Raw genomic sequence first — 22,166 nt, forward strand, 5'->3', positions numbered from 1 at the left:
TTAGAAAAATGAATGTCAGAGATTTTCTTATTAGAAGTAAGGTAAGTATATTCAGTCTCACTGGGAAATAAAATTATGATATGTTGCATTCCATAGCATCTTGTATAGACAGTTTGTTATTTTATATTTTTACAGTGTTATCCAAATGTGTGGTATGAGTAGTATAGTTAATGGAGGGAGAGTAAAAGAATTATAGAAGCAGAAAAGGGGCATCTGCATGATCCAGTGCTGGAGATGGTGGATCTCTTTCCCCACATTGTTCGAGGCTGTACAGAATCTCCTATAGGCTTTTTCTTCACTTTAAGGGGTCAAATGGCAGGTAGACATTGTTATAGCTGTTAATTCACATGCAGTGCTCACATACATACAGCTTTGCAGTGTTGATGACTATGTAGCCCAGATTTGATTTGAGATAATGGAGACTTCCAAGTTGAAGAAAGAATATTGTACCCTTTCTTGATGCCCAGCTGTTACACCTCACAGCCAATAATGGAGGAGATAGCAGTTATAGGTTGTTGGAGGCCATAATTTTCCAACTGGTGGTATGTTAGTGCAGGCCAGAACAGAGTGTGGTAATCTAAATCTGTGTAAAATAAACATAACAAACTCAGAAAAACCTGTAGGCAGAAATACATAGTGAAGAAAACTCTTACAGATAACATGTGTAGGAAAAAATGAATTATATCTACATTTGAATAGGATATATGTTTCATAAGTTAATTTTAATTTAATTTTAATGTTAAGGTTTTTTAATTAGACTTTTGGGGATGTGTGTGGCAAATGTAGTTTTAAAAAATTAAACAATTATGAAAACATTGCAAAAAATATTTTTAAGGTGCTTTTTAATATAAACAACATTTTGAAGTTCTTGCCTTAAAAAAAATAAATCCTTTAATGTGGCTTAGAATACTAGTTTTAGTTATTTTATTCTGATTTTTTTCTGACAGGCAAGCATTGATCATACAGGTAAAATCTTGTAAATATAAGGTTTGCACAATTTAATAGAGTGACAGAACCTTATTTTTATATTACTATGAGGGAAAGCTGTGATATGGTTGTCTTCACATACTTGTCTTAAAAGTCATAGGTTTGAAACTTGGCAGTGCCGGTATAGCCATTATGTGACCTTGGGTATTTTACTTTATTTCTGAACCTCACTTTCTTCTTTAAACTGGAAATAATAATAATGCTTTATAGAGAGCTATTTTAAGGATTATACGTGTACGTTGTTGAAGGCGTATACTGGAGAGCCTTATACAGAGTAGACAGTCAATAATTATTATTTTTTATTGAGTAAGTTTAAAATATAGTATGTTTGAAATACTGAAGTACCAGATTGATTTGAGTAATTTTGCTGTTTGTGTTGACATAGAGCTTGATTTTTATTTTTTACTTTATTTTTTTCCTTTCATTTTATAGTATTGGATGATGAAGATAGCAACAACATCACAGTAGGATCCCTAGTTACAGTGTTGGTTAAATTGACAAGGCAAACAATGGCAGTAAGTAATCTATTTTTATTCTTATGCTTTAAAAGGTATGTGTTAAGGTTTTTATATTTATTTTCTAATTTTAAGTCATATATTCTCAAAGTCAAAACTTGTATAGCAAAATCTAATTTTGCAAGTTCTGTTAGCTGTTGTGAAATTTTAAATTAATTTTCATACTTTTTCACATTAGTTTTCACACACACACACAAACTTAGAAAGTAGAGTAATTCTTCATGTGATGATTTGTTAATTCCCTATAAAGCGTAATAAGGTGATGTGGGTAATAGTTCTTAAACTGTAAAGTGCTATACAGAGGTTAATTATTGATTATTGTTGAGAATTTCATCACCTACTCCTTTTTAGTCAATTCTTTAGAGAATTTACCTCCTTTTATTTTTTATTTAAAAAATTTAAAAATTACAATGAAAATAACTATTTCCTAATTATGTGAAAAATTCATGTTGTCTTGGAAAAAATTCAGTCAATGCAGAAAAGTATAGGAAGAAATTAAAATTACTTAAAATCCTGCCACTCTGAGATTATCAGTTTTGAAGCTTATCCCTTTAGATATCCTAATGCATGAATACCTGTAGAGTTAAATGATGTTTTTGCTTGGATCCCTTCTCTCACCCACCTCTCTCAGGAAACCCCTTGTCAGCCCTAGATGATCAGAATTCAGTCTTATGCATATCCTTTCATATCTTTCTCCACGCTCATATTTACTGTCTCGACCTTTATAGTATGTATACGTATATGCATATACATCTGTACTGGCACTTTTCTCATTCTTTTTCATTAAATCTGATCATATTGTATGTTTCCTGCATCTTGTTTTTCTCAGTTTCTGTTACATAGTTATATTGCCTCTCAAGTCAGCTGTCCCTCCCAAGCTACAACTATAGTTGTAGCTCATTGTTTTTAATAGACTGTATAGTATTTCAACTCAGTTTATTCCACTAGTGGTAGATTTTAGCCTATTCTACTCTGGGGTCTACAAGCATCTGCAGGAAACATATGCTGCATTTAAGCTCTATGTCTAAAACCTCTGGTAGGAAAAGCATATTTTGTAGTGGGATATATCAAATCACAGATTGATTTTATGGTAGCAAGTGGTAAGGAAACATTTGTGTCATGGACTCTGGTTGAGAGGTGGTTCCTGGGAGAAGAAGAAACTCTAAGCGAGTGGCCAGGATTAGGTTTAGAATCCAAATTTACACTACCTATGTACTTTGGAATTCCAAGCTTGAGAAATGAGCAAAAAATTGGCCTTGGGCTGTTGACTTTTCTGAGGTAATTGGTAGAAGCAGAACTTCCTGGAGGAAGGGAAGAAATCAAGTATTTATCTTCCAATTCTTGTATGAACTGTACCTCGGAGTAATTGTTAGAACCCAGCTAGTAAATGAAGAGATGAAGCAAAGATGATAGACTGGGAGTCGGCAAACTTTTTCTATAAGGGTCCAGTTAGTAAATATTTTAGGTTTTACAGGCCATACAGTCTGTGCAACTGCTGAGCTCACAAATGGATATGATTGTGTTCCAATAAAACTTAGTTTAAAAAGCAGGCAATGGGCCATAGTTTGCTGGCCCCTGAATTAGGCTAATAGTTTAGAGCCTAACAGTTGTCATTGTTTTTACTTATTAGCTTTAATAAATCCGGGGAGTTTATTAAGCACATATTACTTGTTGTCATCTTGTAGTACAGATTCTTACTGGAATTTAAATCCCAAATTTATAGCTTCTGTACTGATTCTAATGGATTATATAGTGGGTGGATATGTCTTTAGGATATGTGGATTTTCTTGGTTCCACTTCTTAGAGGTCCAGTGAGGAATATCACTGACAATAATGAATAAACTAATATTGGTCTTGTGAATTTTTAATAATGTATTCAAATTCTCATAACATTAAAATAGTCATTTCTGTTTACTGTTAGAAAAAAAGTGAAAATTTAAACTATGAAATATTTTTGACATTATAAGAAGTTTACATATCTTAGGTCATTGCATTTGTAAATTTAAGTAGACTGTACTTTTCAAAATATATTCGAGACAGATGTGAGATATTTCAGAAGGTTACTTCTGAAGTATCATTTAGTAATTGCTAAATTTGTACACATTCATCATTTGGTAATTGCTAGAAGTCTCTTGTTTCCTCCCCTCAATTGTCACCAGTTAAAAAACTTACTGGTGATATATTTTGAGAGATTGCTTTGTTTATCTGAAAGATACAGATTGATAGATTTTATGTTTTTCTTGCTATCCCTAGGAAGTATTTGAAAAGGAGCAGTCCATCTGTGCTGCAGAGGAACAGCCAGCAGAAGATGGGGTAAAAACTTGAATTTTTTTACCTACCTTTCCTGGTGAAAGAAATGTTTTGTTTAGTTCTCTGATTTATTTATATTGCTGTGGGAGAGTAATTCAGTTTATGAAAACATTTGGTTTAGCCATTTCCATCTAAAAATTACTATGACTACCAAATGAAACTATTGCTGTAAAATTTGAGTGTGTATGTGTGTTGTGATTTACAGCAGGGTGATACTAACAAGAACAGGACAAAAGGAGGATGGCAACAGAAGAGTAAAGGACCCAAGAAAGCTGCTAAATCAAAAAAAAAGAAACCTTTAAAAAAAAAACCTACACCTGTGCCCTTATCACAATTAAAGCAACAGAAACAAAAGCAGGCAAATGGAGTCGTTGGGAGTGTAAGTTTATTATTGTTATTATCATCATTATCTGTATTGAGATAAAGCATACACTAAAATGTTCACATCTTATGTGTACAGCTCCTGGTGTTTTACGTATGTATGTACCCATGATACCCAGATCAAGATATAAAACCTTACCAGCACCCTAGGAAGCTCTCTGTGCCCCTTCTCAGTCAGTGACCCTTCCGTCTACCTCGAAACCCTCTCCTCCATTCTGACTGCTATTACCATAAATTAGTTTTGCCTGTTCTTAAACTTCATATATCTAGAATTATGTTTGACTGCTTTCATTCAACATTCTGTCTCTGACATTCGTCTTTATTGTGTGTGTGTGTGATATTACATTGTATGAATATACCATAATATATCTGTCTGTTCTGTGGCTGGTGGAAATTTGGGTTGTTTCTGGTGTTTGCCTATTGTGAATAAAGGTGCTATGCTGGGGCTGACCTGGTGGCGCAAGCGGTTAAGTACCCGCGCTCCGCTGTGGCGGCCGGGGGTTCGCCGGTTCGCATCCCGGGCGTGCACTGACTCAGCGCTTGGCAAGCCATGCTGTGGCGGCGTCCCATATAAGGTGGAAGAGGATGGGCACGGATGTTAGCCCAGGGCCAGTCTTCCTCAGCAAAAAAGAGGAGGATTGGCACTGGATGTTAGCTCAGGGCTGGTCTTCCCCACAAAAAAAAAAAAAAAGGTGCTATGCTTATTCTTGTACGTGTCATTTTGTGAACATTCATTTTTCTTTTTTCTTTTTTTTTTTTGCGAGGAAGATCAGACCTGAGCTAACATCTGATGCCAATCCTCCTCTTTTTGCCGAGGAAGATTGGCCCTGGGCTAACATCTGTGCCCATCTTCCTCTACTTTGTATGGGACACCGCCACTGCATGGCTTGACAAGCGGTGTGTCAGTGTGCGCCCGGGATCTGAACCTGCAAACCCTCCGGCCGCTGAAGCGGAGCTCGCGCACTTGACTGCTGCACCGGGCTCCATTCATTCTTTTCATACCTAGCAGTGGAGTTGCTGGATCATAAAAAAGGTGTCAGTTTAATGCACTGAAAGACCCCCTTTTCCAAAGTTAGTATTTTATGCTCCTAACAGCAAAATATGAGTCCAGTTGTTCCACATCCTCACCAATACTTGGTTTTACCAGTCTTTTTTATTTTAGCCACTGTGGTGGATCTAAGTGATATCTCTGTGTGTGGTTCTTATTTGTATTTATCTTATGACTAATGATCCTGATACACTTACTGGCCACTTGGATATCCTTTTTTTCTACTGGGTTGTCTGTCTTCCTGTGGATTTGTGGGATTTATTTATATATTCTGGATGTGAGTCCTTGTTTACTTTCGTAATGATAGCTTTTGATGGTTCTTAACTGTAATGAAGTCTGTTTCATCAGTCTTATGGTTAGTGCTTTTGTGTCCTGTTTAGGACACATCTGCCTATCCCAAGGATACAAGGGCATGGAGATATTTTCTGTTTTCTTCTAGAAGTATTATTATTTTACTTGTTATATTTACCTCGATGATACATCTTGAATTTTTGTAAATAGCATGAGATAGAGATTGGGGACCACTTACTCTAGCACTGTTTATTGAAAAGATCATCCTTTCCTCTCTGAATCGCAGTGGTGATTTGTTGGAAAACAAGTGACTGTAACTGTGTATGTGCAGATCTGTTTTTGGACTCTCTAGTCTATTCCATTGATTGTCTATTCTTGTGCCAGTACCACAGTCTTGATTATTGTGGCTTTACATTAAGTCTTAAAATATAGTAGTTTAAGTCCTCAAACTCTTGTTTTACTTCTTCAAAATTGTTTTGACTATTTTAGGTCCTTTTTATTTCCAGCTAAATTTTTAGAATAAGCTTGACAGTTTCCACCAAAAAAAAACTGCTGGAATTTAGATTGGTGTTGTGTTGAATCTGTGGTTCAATATGGGGAAAATTCACTTGTTAACAATATTGCGTCTTCTTATTCATAATCATGGATTATCTTTATTAATTTGGGTCTTCCTTAATTTTTCTCAGCACTGTTTTGTAATTTCCAGTGGCAGAAGTATGACACATCTTTCATTATATTTACGCCTATGTATTTGATGCTTTCTGGTGCTATTGCGAGTAACGTGATAAAAAAATCCATTCTTCAATGTTATTGCTGGTGTATAGAAATAAAGTTACTTTCTAAATGTTGACCTTGTTTCAAGAAGTCTTGATGAATTGACAGTAATTCTAACCGTCTTTAGATTTTTTAAAAAAGATTTTCTGCATACATGATCATATACCATTTGGGAATAAAGCTAGTTTTATTTTTTTCTTTTTAATCTTTATGCTCTTTCTTCCTTTCTGCCTTACTGTACTGGCTAGAACTTTCAGTGTAATTTTGATTAGAAATGAAGATGGTGGTCACCCTTGTCCTCTTGTTGATCTCAGGGAGAAAGCAAACGTCATTTCACTACTAAGGATGATGTTAGCTATAGAGTTTTTGTAGATGTTCTGTCTCAGGTTAAGGAAATGTTTCTTTCTGTTCTCAGTTTTGAGAATTTTTTGTCATAAGCAGGTACTGAATTTAATTAAATGCTTTTTTTCCATCTATTGAGATGATTTTTCTTCTTTCCATTAATGTGGTGAATTGTATTGATACATTTAAAATTTTTAAACTGTCCTTGCATTCCTGGAACAAATCTCACTTGGTCATAACATAGTCTCCTTTTTTATATTTATCTGGATTTGATAATACTTTATTTAGGATTCCTGCGTCTGCTTTCATGACAGGATGTTGGCTTGTCATTCTCCTTTCTTGTTAATATCAAGTTTTGCATCAGGTTTGTGCTGGCCTCCTTAAACAAGTTAGGAAATATTCTCTCTTTTTCCTGTAAGAGTTTGTGTAAGATTGGATTTGTTTCTTTCTTGTTTGGAAGAATTATCTAGAGAAGCCATCTGGGCTTGGAGTTTTTAAAATGTGTTTGTTTAGAGTCCATTTCTTTAACATATTCTACTTTTTTCCCTATATCTATTTTAGTAAATTATGTTTTTCAAGGAATTTGTCCATTTCCTCTGAGTTAGTAAATTTATCGACAAAGTTATTTATAATATCCTTTATTTTTAATGTCTCTTGGATCTGTAGTTATGTCTCTTTTATTCCTATTATTGGTAATTTGTATTCTCTTTTTTTTCTTTGATTAGTCTTGCCTAATACAAGTTATCAGTTTTACTGATCTTTTCAAAGAACCAACTTTTGGTTTTGTTTGGGTTTTCCTTTTGTATAGTGCTTTCTCTTTGATTGATTTCTGGTCTGTATTATTTACTTCTACTCCCTTTGCATTTAATTTGCTGTTCTTTTTCTTGCTTCTTGAAATGGACTAGTAAGTATTTTGTCTGGGATATTGTCTTTCCTTACTGCATTATACTCTATCAGTTGTAGAAGATAATATTAAACTCCCAAAGCAGTGCTTTTCTATAAACTTCCCGTTTCCCCTCCTCAAATAAAATATGTTGTATAATTGATGTTTTTGAAAGATGAACATCTTAGCCATTGTGGTAGTATACTTTGCAAATAAAAATGAAATATTTTTATTTTACAAACTATAAAGAATGAATAAAGTAACTCACAACAGACAGATAAGCCAAATGTTAAAGTCTTCAGTCTGATTCCCACATATTTATAAATAAGAATGTTTATAATTCTCTAAAATTCTGTATGAATAGTGAAATTGTAGTCTTGAGCACTTTAATTATAATGCCAATAAGTTAGCTTCAGGGACTCAGAATGATAGATTCACTGAGATATTCAGAACTTTTGTGGTTGCTTTTTCCTTTTAGGAAGCTGCAGTAAAGGAAGATGAAGAAGAAGTTTCTGACAAAGGCAGTGATTCTGAAGAAGAAGAAACCAACAGAGACTCCCAAAGTGAAAAAGATGATGGTAGTGACAGAGACTCTGATAGAGAGCAAGATGAAAAACAAAACAAAGATGATGAAGCAGTAAGCTGCATAGGTTTAAATAATTGGAATTATACCCCTGATGATAGTTTCGGTTTTTATTGTTTTTTTCATTTACTTGTTTGCCTGTGTTAATACCAGTATATTTTATAATCTTACATTACTTTGTAAGAATATTTTTAGGGATGGTGGTCAGAATTGTCAAGAAAAATTGTTTCCAACAAGGATTGGAAATCCTAATTTTCTTGAATTGTAAATTGCTAGGTGGAGTAGCACCTGCGTCTGAGGTGAAATCAGTTTGGTCTCAAGGGGATAGGAGTAAGGAAAGGTGGGTTATGAAATATGGGTGGCAGTTACCTGAAAGAGTCTCTCAAAAGTTCCAGGTAATGTTTAGGGGAAAGAAATATTACTGTGGACTCTGAAGTCAAGAGTTTGGTTAAGGGAAAAGCTAACATTTACAGAATACCAGCTTGCTTCAAGAGGTATATAAGACATTAAGGAAAGGGGGAGTCTCTAGGGAATTATTAAGATTGTGAGGGTATAGAGAATAGACGTGGCATTAAATTGCACGTGATTTAAAGGAGGCTGTAGAAAACAATGTTTGGTGGACAAATAATGGCCTTAGAGGCTCACTGCACATGAACTGTAAACTGGTCACCTGTTTCCTAGATGTTTGTGTTCTTTTTGACTGAGCTGTTGATCTAAAAGTAACCCTGTGGTTTAGGAGAGAAAAAGAGGTTCCCTAAATAGCATCTGAGGCAAAAGCGAAGGCCAAAACGAGGAAGAGATAGAGGGCAAAGGATAAAAGTATGAGGAAATAATGTACCTGCCCTTGGGAGTGGTGGGAACAAAATAAGGATGACTGTTTTTAGTGGTTTCTAGCCCTTGACTGTTTTTGTACTTTAGGGATTAAATTGATTGCCAGGAAATTAAAACCTATCAAAGAAATTATTTCCCCAGCCTTGCTTTGCGAAAGAGTTGACATATTCCTGTCTGAGTATATTTAGGGTTAGTAGAGGTGACTCTTAGAGTTTTGACAGACTAGTTTATTCAGATAACCAAAAATTCATTCAAAGGACAAATAATTATACAAATAACAAATAATTATTCATTATCTGTCACATTGCAAGCAGTGTGTTAGATAACAGAAATGCGAAACCAAATGTGAAACACTTTCCACCCTTGAATGATACAGTAGGCTAGTAGGGAAGGCAGACTTGTAAATAACCGTTATAGTACAAAGAGATTATGCACATTTTGTAGAAGGTGCAGTGATAGCACGAAGGAGGGAGTGATCAACTCAGTCCTGAGGTAGGGGGAGTTGGTGGTACTCAGAAGCTCATACTTGAGCTGCTCCTGAAGAAGAATGAGTAGGAATTTGCTAGGTAGAGAAAGGGGAACACAAAAATCCAAACGGTTTAGAAGGAGTGAAATAGCTTGGTGAGTCCAGATAAGTCTCGGTAGTTTCAAACGACTGGAATAAAAAGTGCAAGGAGACAGCAGTGACGGGAGACTGAAGAGAGAGGCCCAGGTCAGACTGCGAACAGCTGTGTAGTTCATGCTAAAGGACTTAGGTTTTGATTTATGAAAAGAAGCAGTGTTTGTTTTGAACAAGGAAATGATCAGATTTGTGGGACTGAACTCAGTAGTGGTAAGCATTGTTAGGAATAATAGCCGGAAGAAGATGGAAACTCCTCAGAACGATCAAAAATATACTTGATTTCCACTATTTAATTTTTACTTTACTAGGAGTGGCAAGAATTACAACAAAGTATACAGCGAAAGGAGAGAGCTCTCCTGGAAACCAAATCAAAGATAACACATCCTGTTTATAGTCTTTACTTTCCTGAGGTGAGTTATACACAGCCTAGTGTTTCCTTATTCCATTTACTTTCTCTTCAGATATTTCTCAGTTGCCTTTTATCCTTCTGTGGTGTGTACTGGCTCAGTTGTGCTAAATGTGGTCTCTTCTTGATGAGCCCACGTTTTCGAAGGATATATTTCAGTATAAATTACGTTTAGTGAATCGGTTGGTTAAAAAGAGGATTATTAACTTTCTATTTCTGTGGTTTCCTGTGCTTCTGTCTTTTCTGTGCCCCGATTACTGAGGGTTATGCTTAGTGATGATTTCTCATTAACAGTTCAGGCAGTCTTACTCAGACAGATGTGTATTTTGCCTGTGACTATGTGGCAGTTGTGAATCTGTCACTTCTATCAAGTTTTTTTATTTTTTATTTTTGTGAAGAAGATCAGCCCTGAGCTAACATCCATGCTAATCCTCCTCTTTTTGCTGAGGCAGACCGGCTCTGAGCTAACATCTATTGCCAATCCTCCTCCTTTTTTTTTCCGCCCAAAGCCCCAGTAGATAGTTGTATGTCATAGTTGCACATCCTTCTAGTTGCTGTATGTGGGACGTGGCCTCAGCATGGCCAGAGAAGTGGTGCATCGGTGTGCGCCCGGGATCTGAACCCCGGGCCGCCAGCAGCGGAGCGCGTGCACTTAACCGCTAAGCCATGGGGCTGGCCCTCAAGTTTTAAACAGGATGAAAAAGTTCTTAAATTTTCCCCATGGATTTTCTCTGAGAGTCCTATACTGGGCACCTGGAGCCGCTAGACTTGCTCTGGCCCCTGTAAATCCCCCAGTCCGTTGGAATAGGCAAGCCCATGACTGTGGGACCAGCTAAGTTCAGTAAGAGCTGAGTGTAGCTGAGCCCCGTACTCAGGACAGGTCATTGCAGTGCTGTTTGTTCCCTTGTCTTTATTTACTTTGTGGTTGTGGCCTGCTCAGCTTTTGATCTTGATAGGCTGTGTTGTTGGTCTTTCAAATGAATTTGGGATTTGCTTGACATTTTGCTTTTGTGGATGATTCTGTCTGTGGCGAGAGGTCAAGAACTGGTTGCCTGTTAGTTCAGGGAAGCTGTTTCACACACTGCCTCACAGCTTTGCCGCAGAACCTTCTGTTCACCACTCATGTTTGGCAGGTAATTTCATGTATAAATCTGCTTTCTGGTCTAGAGTGTCAATCCTGAGTTGCTGGGGGCCTCTGAAGGCAAATTCCTAAGTAATTTGGCTCTCCTAATAATAAATGAGTGACTCTGCGTAGGCTGTTGTTTTGACTTTGGAGAGAAGCCAGTCCAGGATTCCGTCTTAATGCGCGCACTGGTCTTCTGGCGTGTCCTGAGCTTTAGCCCATCTGTTAGGGGCATTTTGCCCATTGCAGTGGTAATCTGCCAGCACCAAGGCTCTCGAGCGAATAAATTCCACTCATTGATTGGTTTTAAAAGTGCCATGGGATGCTCTAAGCTGCATAATTTGTGCCCTTGTAACATACAGTTTCATTTTAGACCATGCTTAGTTAGTAGGCAAAAACATTCATTCACTCCTTTAGAACATTTTAGCAGTGAAAATGCCTTTTTCTAATTTAATCTGCATCTGCATGGTAAACATCTCAAAGTACTATTTATCAGACAAAATTTATTTAGGATTTTCCTGATACCTACCTATCTACCTTCCCATGTACCTATCTAACTACCCTAACTACCACACTACCCACTTAAATTATTTAAAGTTTTATGTTAATAATTGAGTTAATGTGTTACTGAAACTCATTTATTATATTTAATGTTAAGAATGGTTGGGAATCTCACACAACAGGATAATTTTTTTTAAGTACTAATAACTCATGGTACAACATCTTTTCCACTTTTACCGTGTGCATCAGAGAGTCTAGGCACAGGTGTAATGCCGTAGATTGATATTCACTAGCTTCTTAATAAATATTCTTGATTTTAAATAGCCTGGGAGAAGCGAGGGAAAGGGATTCTCCAAGTGGAAAGGTAAAGAAGAAATGCATATTCTTGAACATATCCCTATGTTTCTTATATTACATACATGTATATTACACACTATAAAATGTCAGAAACACTTAAACAATAGAAGTGTTCACCTCATTTCATTAATAATCATAACTGTCATTTATGGCACTCTATGTGCATGGCATTCTAACATATATTTTACTTGTGTAATAACCTCAGTTCGTCTTCACAACACGACCTGAGATAGGCACTCATCATTTGACAGAGAAGAAAAGTGAGGTTTAGAGAAGTGAAATAATCCAGGTCTGTGTGGCTTTAAAACAGGCATCAGCAAACTACAGTCTGCAGACAAATCTGCCTCCCTGCACGTTCTTGTGAATGAAGTTTTATTGGAAGGCAGCCACACTCACTCTTTCTGTGCTACAATGGCAGAGTTGAGTAGTTGCAACAGAGACTCTATGGCCCACAAAGCCTGGGTGTTAATACTCCACTTTGAGTCTGTTATGTTTTTACCCTCTTTGTGTGTGCAAAACACACATAGACAAGCATAAACAAACACATATACCTATTGTGGTAGTCCTAACCCTTGGGTTAAGCAGAAGTTGGGTTAATCATGTGCTGGTGATTTATTTATTCTGCTTATTAATGTTGCAGTGCTTTGTAGTTTAAGGCATTTAAACAAAAGAACTTAATTTTAATTGAACTTAGTGTAGCATTATTAGAAAGATAAATCAAATTTTAATGTCTTATGGTCAAAATAAAATAGTGCAAGTGATTTTGGCTTAAAAACACATTTTCCCTATGAAACTGGTTTCAGTAAAAAGTTATTTTTTTAACCTTCTTTTGGATAATTAGGAATTTAGAATAGTGTAGTGTTGTTTTGGTTAAGTGAGTGTTTAGAATATCCTAGAGTTTATTTTTAGCTGCAGAAGATTTTTCTTGAAGCCATTTTAGGAAGATATCTTCCCTACCCAATTCATTTTTTTTTTGCTGAGGAAGATTCACCCTGAGCTAACATCTGCTGCCAATCTTTCTCTTTTTATATGTGAGCTGCCGCCACAGCATGGCCGCTGATAGATGAGTGTTGTGGGTCCGCGCCCGGGAGCCAAATCTGTGCCACCGAAGCAGAGCCCCCCGAACTTAACCGCTAGGCCACTGGGCTTGCCCCCTACCCAGTTCTTAAGCAGTGGATCCTAAGCAGATGACTAAACAGTTCCTGATGTGTTCTGTAATATTTACAGCAATGGCCAGTGAGCACACTGACGTTTGGTGCTTCCAGACTGCTTGGTCTTGTGATTTTTTTTTTAAATAGTTTTCTGTCTCCTGTTAGTTCTCCCTGCTGTCATTGTACATTCTGGGGGCAGTTTCTTTACCTGGCTCTTTTTCTGTTCCTGATCTTTTATGAAGTGTATTTAAAAATGCTGAGCTTATTAAAATCATGTGCAGTGAAAGGTATAAATAGGCTCCTAGAATCCGAGATACTCGCTTATTATAAGTAATGTGTTTTAATGTATTGCTTTCTGTTTTTGGTTTCTCAAGTCACTTTCACTCCTACTTTCTGGCTTCTGCTTATTAGTAGGAAAAATTGCTAAGATTTGCTAGATGATATTGTAATAGTTTATACTGTTTTCTTTTTTGGAATATCTTTTGTCATTTAAGGTAATCAGAGGTTTTTAATACCGAGGCCCATCAGTAGGGTTTAAGGGGCCATTTGAAACCCTAAAATTACATACAAAATTCTTTTGGAGAGAGGATCTACAAATGGTTAAGAACAGTTTATTCATTCAATAAATATTTGTTGAACATCTATCTTGTTCCAGGCACTGTGTCTGTGCTGGGGATACAGCAATGAATAAAATAAGGACAATACCACTAAAATGAGACAAGGCAAAACTATGTATATTTCTCTAGTTATTTCTGATTATTTATACTCTTTTTTCTTTGCAGGAAAAACAAGAATGGTGGTGGCTTTATATTGCAGATAGGAAGGAACAGACGTTAATATCTATGCCATATCATGTGTGTACACTAAAAGATACAGAAGAGGTAATTATCCAACCACGTTATTTGAGTTTTTATAAATGTACAGCCTCTTGTCATACTGCTTCATAAAATCTTTTTTTGAAATCAATTTATCATGTTTGGCTTATTGCATTTTATTTAAGACATTTTATAACTTTCTCTGATGTCTTTTGTGGAGAACTCATTGAAAATTTATGAAGTATTGACTTGTTAAAGGCAGACAGCAGGGTCAGTCCTTTAAAAACTTATTCTCAACTTATTTTGGGGAGATTTCACTGTTAGTGTCTAAGAACATATGCTTTCTCTTCTCCAGAATTTAATTATATTTTACAAAAATCTGTGGTGTTTATCCTCATTGGATAGTGCTAAGATATATACCTTTTGTCTTAAAAACAAATGTAAGAACTAGTGATTAGATTTCTAGAATGGAATTTTTGATTACGTGGCGTTGTCCCCTCTTAATGACGTCACTAATATAGCATTGTGATGAACATATTTTACGCTTGGGAACTCCTTTCTGTTTTCTTCTTAATTTTTTGTTACTTTTTTAGGAAGAAGGTTCTGTCTGCCTGGGCTTGGTGGCCAAGAGCAAGGCTTTTGAATTTTAAGATAGTTCCATGATGTTGATTTTTAATCCAAAAAGCTTTTATTCCCCCATGTAACCAAGTAGTAGATGTATGAAGTAGTTTATTATTGTTGATTTGACACTTAGAGAAAACTTAAGGGTATTTCTTTGACAGAGTGATTTTATTATTATTTTTTAATTTAGATTTTGCCTATTTTTGAATGGATAATACATTCACCTAGTTAATATTTCAGAAGATATACAAAAGTACACACATTGAAACATCTTGCGTCTCTGTCTTGCAGTCACCCCTTCCCCTTTATCAAATTTTTATGTATTCTTCATGTGATGTTTTGTGTAAATTACAAGCAAATACCTACGTATATTTTCCCCAGTTTTATGCAAAAAGTAGCATACACCATGTTTGGCACCTTGCTTTTTTTTTCTCAGTGATATAACTTGGAATTTGTTCCATGTTAGTACAGAAAATCTTCCTCATTCATTTTTACAGCTGCGTGATATTCTTCTGTGTGGATGTTTATTTAACACTGCTATTTAAATAGACTTATAAGTTGTTTCTTGTCTTTTGCTGCGGTGAATAACCTCATATGTGATTTTGCACATGTGCAAATATCTATAGGATAAATTCATAGAGGTAAAATTAATGAATCAGAGGCTCTGTACATTTGTAGTTTTGATAGATATTTATTTCTCCATAGGCAGAATGAATGTTTAAGTATGCCCGTTGCCTCTCAGTATGTCAGACATTTTGAATGTCATTGCTAATCAGAAAGGTGAAAAATGACATCTCAGTGTTATTTTTTTTCCTCTGATCTTTTATTTTGAAAAGTTCCAAACTTATAAAAATGTTGCAGGCACAGTATCATGAACCCCTGTAGACCCTTCATCTACAGTGATCAATTGTTAACATTTTGCCATGTTTTATGTTTCTCTGTATGTGTACACACAAAATACATACACACACACACGTATGTGTATTCCCCCCGATCCACTTTAGGTACCTGTAGACATCGTGACATTAGACTCCTAAATACTTGAACATATATCTCCTAAGAACAAAGACCTTCTCCTACATAAGCTCAATATAATTATTATATTCAGGAAATTTAACATTGATATGGTATTATTATCTAATATGCAGTCCATATTCATATTTCCCCCAGTATGCCACTAATGTCTGTTACAGTTTTTATTTTGTTTTGTTTCTAAATTCAGGATGCAATCAAGGATCATGCATTGCATTTGGTTATCATTCCTCTTTATTCTAGAACACTTCCTTGGCCTTTCTTTTTTAAAATTTTTCATACCATTGACATTTTTGAAGAGTCTAGGCAAGTTATTTTATAGAATATCCCTTAATTTGAACTTGACTCTTGGTTACTCGTGATTATATTTATTTTAAATATTTTTGGCAAAAATACTGCATAGGTGATGTAACCTCTGGTGCATCACATCAGGTGCACATTATATCAGTGTGCCTCACATTGGTGATGTTATGGTTGATTATCTAGTTATGGCTTTTCTCTATTGGAAAAGGTACTTTTTCCTCTAATCTGTGGGGTGATAACTTGGGTACTCTGTGAATATCCTGTTCTCAAAGAACAGGTTTCTTTTACCCCCTCATATTAGCATACATTGATGATCCTTGCCTGAATCAATTTTTACTATGCTAGTTGTATTCAGTGTATTTTTAATTTTGTATTTCTCTTAAGGGTGAAACTGAACATCTTTCAGTGTGTTTGAATCATTTCTCTTTTTGTGACTATTTGTGACCATTGTTCAGTTTTGTTGGGTTAGTGGTCTTTTAAATTGGTTTTGGGAATTTTTCTTTTTTTTAATACTATGAAATCAGCCCTTTGTGATATGTGTTGCAAATATTTCTCCCTGGTTTGTTTTACTATTATGGTTGTTTTTACCAAGCAAAATATAAATAAATTTATTTATTTGGAGTTTTTTTGTAGTGTGATTTGGTAATTTTTTCTTTTATGATTTCCGGTTTTGTGTTATAATTAGAAAGGCCAAACTGTGAGCTTAATTAAAAAAAAAAGATTCTCCCATGATTTTTTCTAGTTTGCTTGTTTTAATGGCATATTTTAGTATATAATCTTGCCTACAAAATCTGGATTTTGGAGATTGGAGGCAGATCACCAGAACATCCAAATGTCATCTTAAAAATTTATTCTTTCTTTGTCCAAATGGTATTGAAATTTATAAGAGTTTGTAACTCTTTGTATTTGAAGTTTATGATTTGATAGGAAATAAAATATCTTTTTGACCTGATAGGGCACTGGACATTTGTAAAGGAAATAGGTCTGTGTGTTTCTCCTTTACCCTCATACTACTACCATTCTCACAGCACTTCTGGCACCAGATGTGTGGGTTTTTCTCCACATGAAGCAATTCTCTGTGACACCAGCTGAGTGGCCTACAGATTAAAAACTCAGTGCTGACACTATCTACCTGGAGATAGCATCACATCCCACAGGTTAGGGGCTCAGTCCCACAAGATTGCCACCCTCTGCTCCTCCCACTTCAGATGCCAATTGCATGTCCCAGGTTGTCACCTGTACTTCTGACCACCTGGCTATAAATGGGGGTTCCCATGACCCCTTTCTTGGGTTTGACAGTTTGCTAGAATGGCTCACAGAACTCAGGGAAACACGTTTACTGGTTTATTGTAAAAGCATATGATACAAGGTGTAGATGAACATCCAGATGGAATAGAGGCATAGGGCATGTGGGAAGGGGCATGCTCTTTCTGAGCATTCCACTCTCCAAGCATTGCCATGTGTTCACCAACTCAGAAGCTCCCTGAATCCTTATTTGGAGATTTTTATGGAGGCTTCATCATGTAGGCATGATTGATCATTCACTCAATTTTTAGCCCCTCTCAGGAGAATGAAGGGTAGGGCTGAAAGTCCCAGCTTGTAGTCGTGGCTTGGTCTTTCTGGTGACCAGCCCTCATCTAGGAGAGCCCACTAAGGGTCACCTCTTTAGAAGAAAACACATTTCTGTTACCCAGAAACTTCCGATGGATTTATGAGCTCGATGTCAGGAACCGGGGTCAAAGACCAAATATTAGAACAGAACATGCTCCTTGTGCTCTTATCGCTCAGAAAATTACAGGGGTTTGAGGAGCTGTGTGCCAGGAACTGGGGCCAGAGACCAGTATATATATTTTCTATTATCTCACAGCATTTATCTGAAAAACAAGAAAATTTGACAAGAATTATCTCCTGTCTGGTGAAGTCTCTTTTATTAATTCCAATATTTCATTTGTTTTACTTTTATACCCTACTTCATTTTTTCAAGTTGTCAAGGTGATGGTCAACACAGAACTTGATTGCTTTAAGTGTGCTTTCTTGAATTGTGGAGATACAAATTAACCCCATCAATTCTGCCTAATTTGGTTTCTTTTTTGTATAGTATAGATAATATATGACATAAACCTCATATATATATTTGGTATTATTGTTAGAACTTTTGTAACATTTGTTAGGACTTCCTATGTCATCTACGTAAATACCTAGCTATTAAATAGTCTAGGTCTAGGAATTTTAGGAGTGAGCTGTTGTTTCTTCCACTCCTCAAAATAAAGATTTTAAGTGCTGATTTTATCTTCTAGGTAGAACTAAAGTTTCCTGCACCAGGCAAGCCTGGAAATTATCAATATACAGTGTTTCTGAGATCAGACTCCTATATGGGTTTGGATCAGATTAAACCGTTGAAGGTAAGAATAGTAACTCTTCAATAAATATAGTTGTCTGTTTGAGTAAGTACTTAATATTACTAGGGAAGCATTTCTAGTTTTGAAATGTAGAGTAATAGAGGGAAAAAGAGGTCATCTCATACTTTATATATGATATACTTGATGGACTACTCTTTCAATAATAAACTTAAGTTGTTGAGTTAAAGGAGTATAATGAATTAGGTCCCTGAATATAAAGTGATATGTTTTAATGTGCTATAATATGCTATAACTTTACAGGGCCTCACGAATGGGTTCTGTTTTCTTTAGAAAAGCAGATGTGTTTTCCCACAGATTCTGTTGGAGTGTTTATTAATTTCTGAAACTTTTTTTTTATCATTTTAGAGTATACTTTGTATAAGTATCATTTGAAGCACACGCCCATCAGTGTTTACCATTTCACTTGAGGTTTTTATAAAAGGCATTCTTTTATGTTAGTGAGATTGTGCTGAAGTATTGTTGCACTGTGTATTAGAGTCCCAAAGTAAAGGGAGCCAGTAGGATGCACCTCTTTTTTTCCCAGGAGGGTACCATTTTTCTTTCCATTGGCTATAGAATTTTACTTTATGAGTCTGGAGGCTGCAAAATACTTCTTTGCAAGTCACACTTGAGTTTTTCTTCCATCAGCAGAAAACTTATTAAGACATTACTTGGTGTTCTTGCTCAAGAATCACAATTATCTTGCATGCCACAGAATAAATAGTATAACTTATATAAAATCAAAATAGCAAACTGTATTAGAAATTTAACTACATTTACATGTTAGTAGATTTACCTTTTTATTTCTGTTATGAATGTCTATTCCAAATGAATGTGTTAAATTTAGAGTTACAACCAAAATCTATTTCTTTATAATTGTTGTTGTCAAAGAAAACCTTTTCTTTATCAGGTATTTCTTCCGTTATTCCTCCCCAAATTTCTGATGTCTACATTTAATTCTTCTTTATAGTTGGAGGTTCATGAGGCTAAGCCTGTGCCAGAAAATCACCCACAGTGGGATACAGCCATAGAGGGAGATGAAGACCAGGAGGACAGTGAGGGCTTTGAAGATAGCTTTGAGGAAGAGGAAGAAGAAGATGAAGAGGATGACTAAGCAATACTACGAATGGACCACAATATTTGCAAATTTTTGCTGTTTAGGAAGTGTATAATAAACCAGAAACAGTGCAGAATTGATGTTGATGGGAGGTGTTAGTTTTTTACTAGAAGTGGGTGCATAATATAACTAGGCAGTGGTCGTGCCTTGGTACAGCCTGAAAAATGCTTAAGGCTTCTTCAAGCCTTTCAAGTATGGGATGGTGCATTTATTTCATCTGCAAATGATAATAAACCCTTTGTTACAACTGTCCAGAAGTGTGGGCTATGTATTATCTGATCAGTTTATGGTCCCAGGAAAAGTAAAGGTACATGAAAAACAACCTATGAATGAGCAACTTTTCTTCATTTAGCTTTAGATTTAGCAAACATTAAAGTATGATAAATACCACAAATATGTTTTAAGTAACATCTGCTCAAGTTTTAATCTGTTGATAAGATCTATCATTCGTTTATTGACATTTTGCAGTGATACGAGACTATTTATAAATAACAGCTCCATTCATAGCTTTAAACCTTTTATTTTTACCTATCTTGGTCATAAGTTGGCATTCTTTCACATTCCACATAATATAGAGGGCTACATTTTAGAATTTTCCTTTTCTTAATTGCCCAGAGTTATCAGACAGATTATAAAAATGGCTTTTAATGGCTTAAAACATTTTTAAGCCTCTATTTTAGCAGATCAATGCAGGATCTAATTCTTTTTATAAGCTATGGGTCTAAAAATGATTGTGGGACCATATGTTCTCTAACGTTGGTGACTTATGTTATTAAACCTTTTTTAAAAGGTTCACTATAAAAGCTGAAATACATTCTTAGCTTTTAATCTACCTGACTCTATCAGAAGCCTTTTAAGGAAAAAATATATAACATGCAAAGGAGGCATTTTTTTGTATTCATTTTGGACTCCTGTCAATAAAATAGAAGTTTGACTCATTTTACGTTTGTGATGGTGTGTGTCTTTTTACTCCCAGAGAAAGGATGTAAGAGGATAATTCATTCTTTTATTTTTCAACCAGAAATTTAATAATATTATACATTACTGTGAAGTGACTGGTATTTCTGTATACTATAGAAAAACCCATGAGTGGGAGGAATTTCTCCCTCACGTAGTGCAACCTGGAAAGATAGTGCTTACAAAGCATAGAAATGTATACATGATGAATCATTGAGGTAAGATGATTAATTTTATTACTAGGTATGGAGGAAGCATAAGTCTGTAATATTACAGGACTGATTGTAATAATCCTCTCCTACCAAAATCTTCATAGGCCAAGGGTACTGTTGGAATACTAACTTGTGACCTCATTTACGTAAAACGTTACCACTTTCCATGCAGAATTACCCCTGGTATTTTATTACTGCAGTAGTTGGAAATAAAATTTGAAAATTACCAAAAATGTGAATGGCTTTTTTTGGTTCTAAATTTAGGATGTAATATTTCTTATAATATGATCAAAGCAGTTTTTTCATTGGGACTTCCATCACCTGTTTTTATTTTGTGAAGTTGTTAGCAAGACCCTTCCTTAGCCAGCAGGAATGCCATTGATTTGTTTCATTTTACAAATAGACGGGTTTAATTTTCGAGTCAGGTTTTGGTGGGAAGCTCCAGTGTCAGGTAAGGCAGCTGCTGGTCACCTAAGTATAGTGGAAGGGAGGGAGCCAGCTTCCAGCATCAAGTGAGAGCAGAGGTCAGAGAAAATGTGTGTGGCACGAAGGCAAGGAAAGTGAGCAAACGAAACAGTGTGCAGTATGCACGTGTCTTGGCTTTCTTGAAGGATACTTTTTAAGAAAATGTATTTCTATCCTAGTGGCTATTTTGTCTTACGGAGGCTTTATAAGTTCATTGAGACAACTGGCTTCTTTCTGCTTATAAGACTTTGCAGAGGATGATTTCACAACCCAATAACTCACCACAGTGCTTAAAAAAAAACAGCATCATCTCGATGTTAGAAAACCCTACCAGTCTGTTCCCTTCTGCCCTTTGTGTGACATCCGTGTACTTCCCAACCAAATCAACATTTTGCTCTAGTGAGTCCTTAGGTAAACTCGTGCCATATTGCAGTGAAAGAACTGAGCCTTCAGTTTATGGTTCTCATCTCTCCTGCAAGTCTCTGACGTCTGCATTCCTCCTTTCTTTCTCTTGATGGAGATTTAATAACTATTGTAACCTGGTTTGCACTTAATCTAATGGAAACTTACTGAGTGTATTTTCAGTTTTGTTCCCATCAAGAAACATGACATTTTTGTCAACAGAATAGATGAACACATAGATGAAAACATTTAGTGTGTTGTATACAGAGCGAAACTGGTTGTTTATGAAATTGTTACTTAAATTGTGTAAGATTTTTATCTCTTTAAATTGGTGACGCACCTATTAAAGCAAAAGATACTCTTCCGTGAGGAGACTACAATGGAAAGCCTAGCAGGTGTAAATTTTGGTGTCACAAAACTTGACTGAGGCCCTGCTGTGTTTTCCACATGCATATTTCAATCTCAAAGTCAGATGTTCATGTCCCTTTCAAAAAGTTTTAAAATTTTCATGCATATTTTTTAAAAATTAAGGATCACATTGAATAAGGTTCTCTGTAAGGAATCATGCTCTGTTCTGTTTCTCCCAGCTTGCACTGAGGGGTGGAGAAGGCCGAGCCTGTCTGGCTGTACTGTTCCATTGGGTGGGGGGAAGGAAGGCCCTGGGTGGAAGCAGTGGGGGTAAGCCAGAGGATGTGGAAAAGGGGAGGGAAGGTGTTGGAGGAATGTAATGAGGCACTC

General features: G+C 35.9%; 1 protein-coding gene across 1 annotated transcript in view; it reads left to right on the plus strand.

Moving 5' to 3' along the window:
• The window catches only part of SEC63 (SEC63 homolog, protein translocation regulator), a 71,624-nt gene extending 51,293 nt beyond the window's left edge, over nt 1-20,331 (plus strand). Inside the window, exons 14-21 of the mRNA XM_058566514.1 lie at nt 1,420-1,502; nt 3,756-3,815; nt 4,018-4,191; nt 8,010-8,168; nt 9,876-9,977; nt 13,888-13,986; nt 18,174-18,278; nt 19,246-20,331. Of these exons, the coding sequence (XP_058422497.1) occupies nt 1,420-1,502; nt 3,756-3,815; nt 4,018-4,191; nt 8,010-8,168; nt 9,876-9,977; nt 13,888-13,986; nt 18,174-18,278; nt 19,246-19,389 (926 nt within the window). The 3' untranslated portion in view covers nt 19,390-20,331. The remainder of the gene's footprint in view (nt 1-1,419; nt 1,503-3,755; nt 3,816-4,017; nt 4,192-8,009; nt 8,169-9,875; nt 9,978-13,887; nt 13,987-18,173; nt 18,279-19,245) is intronic.
• The last annotated feature ends 1,835 nt before the right edge of the window (nt 20,332-22,166 follow it).

Source organism: Diceros bicornis, chromosome 23 (genome assembly GCF_020826845.1).
Source record: "Diceros bicornis minor isolate mBicDic1 chromosome 23, mDicBic1.mat.cur, whole genome shotgun sequence".
NCBI lineage: Eukaryota > Metazoa > Chordata > Mammalia > Perissodactyla > Rhinocerotidae > Diceros > Diceros bicornis.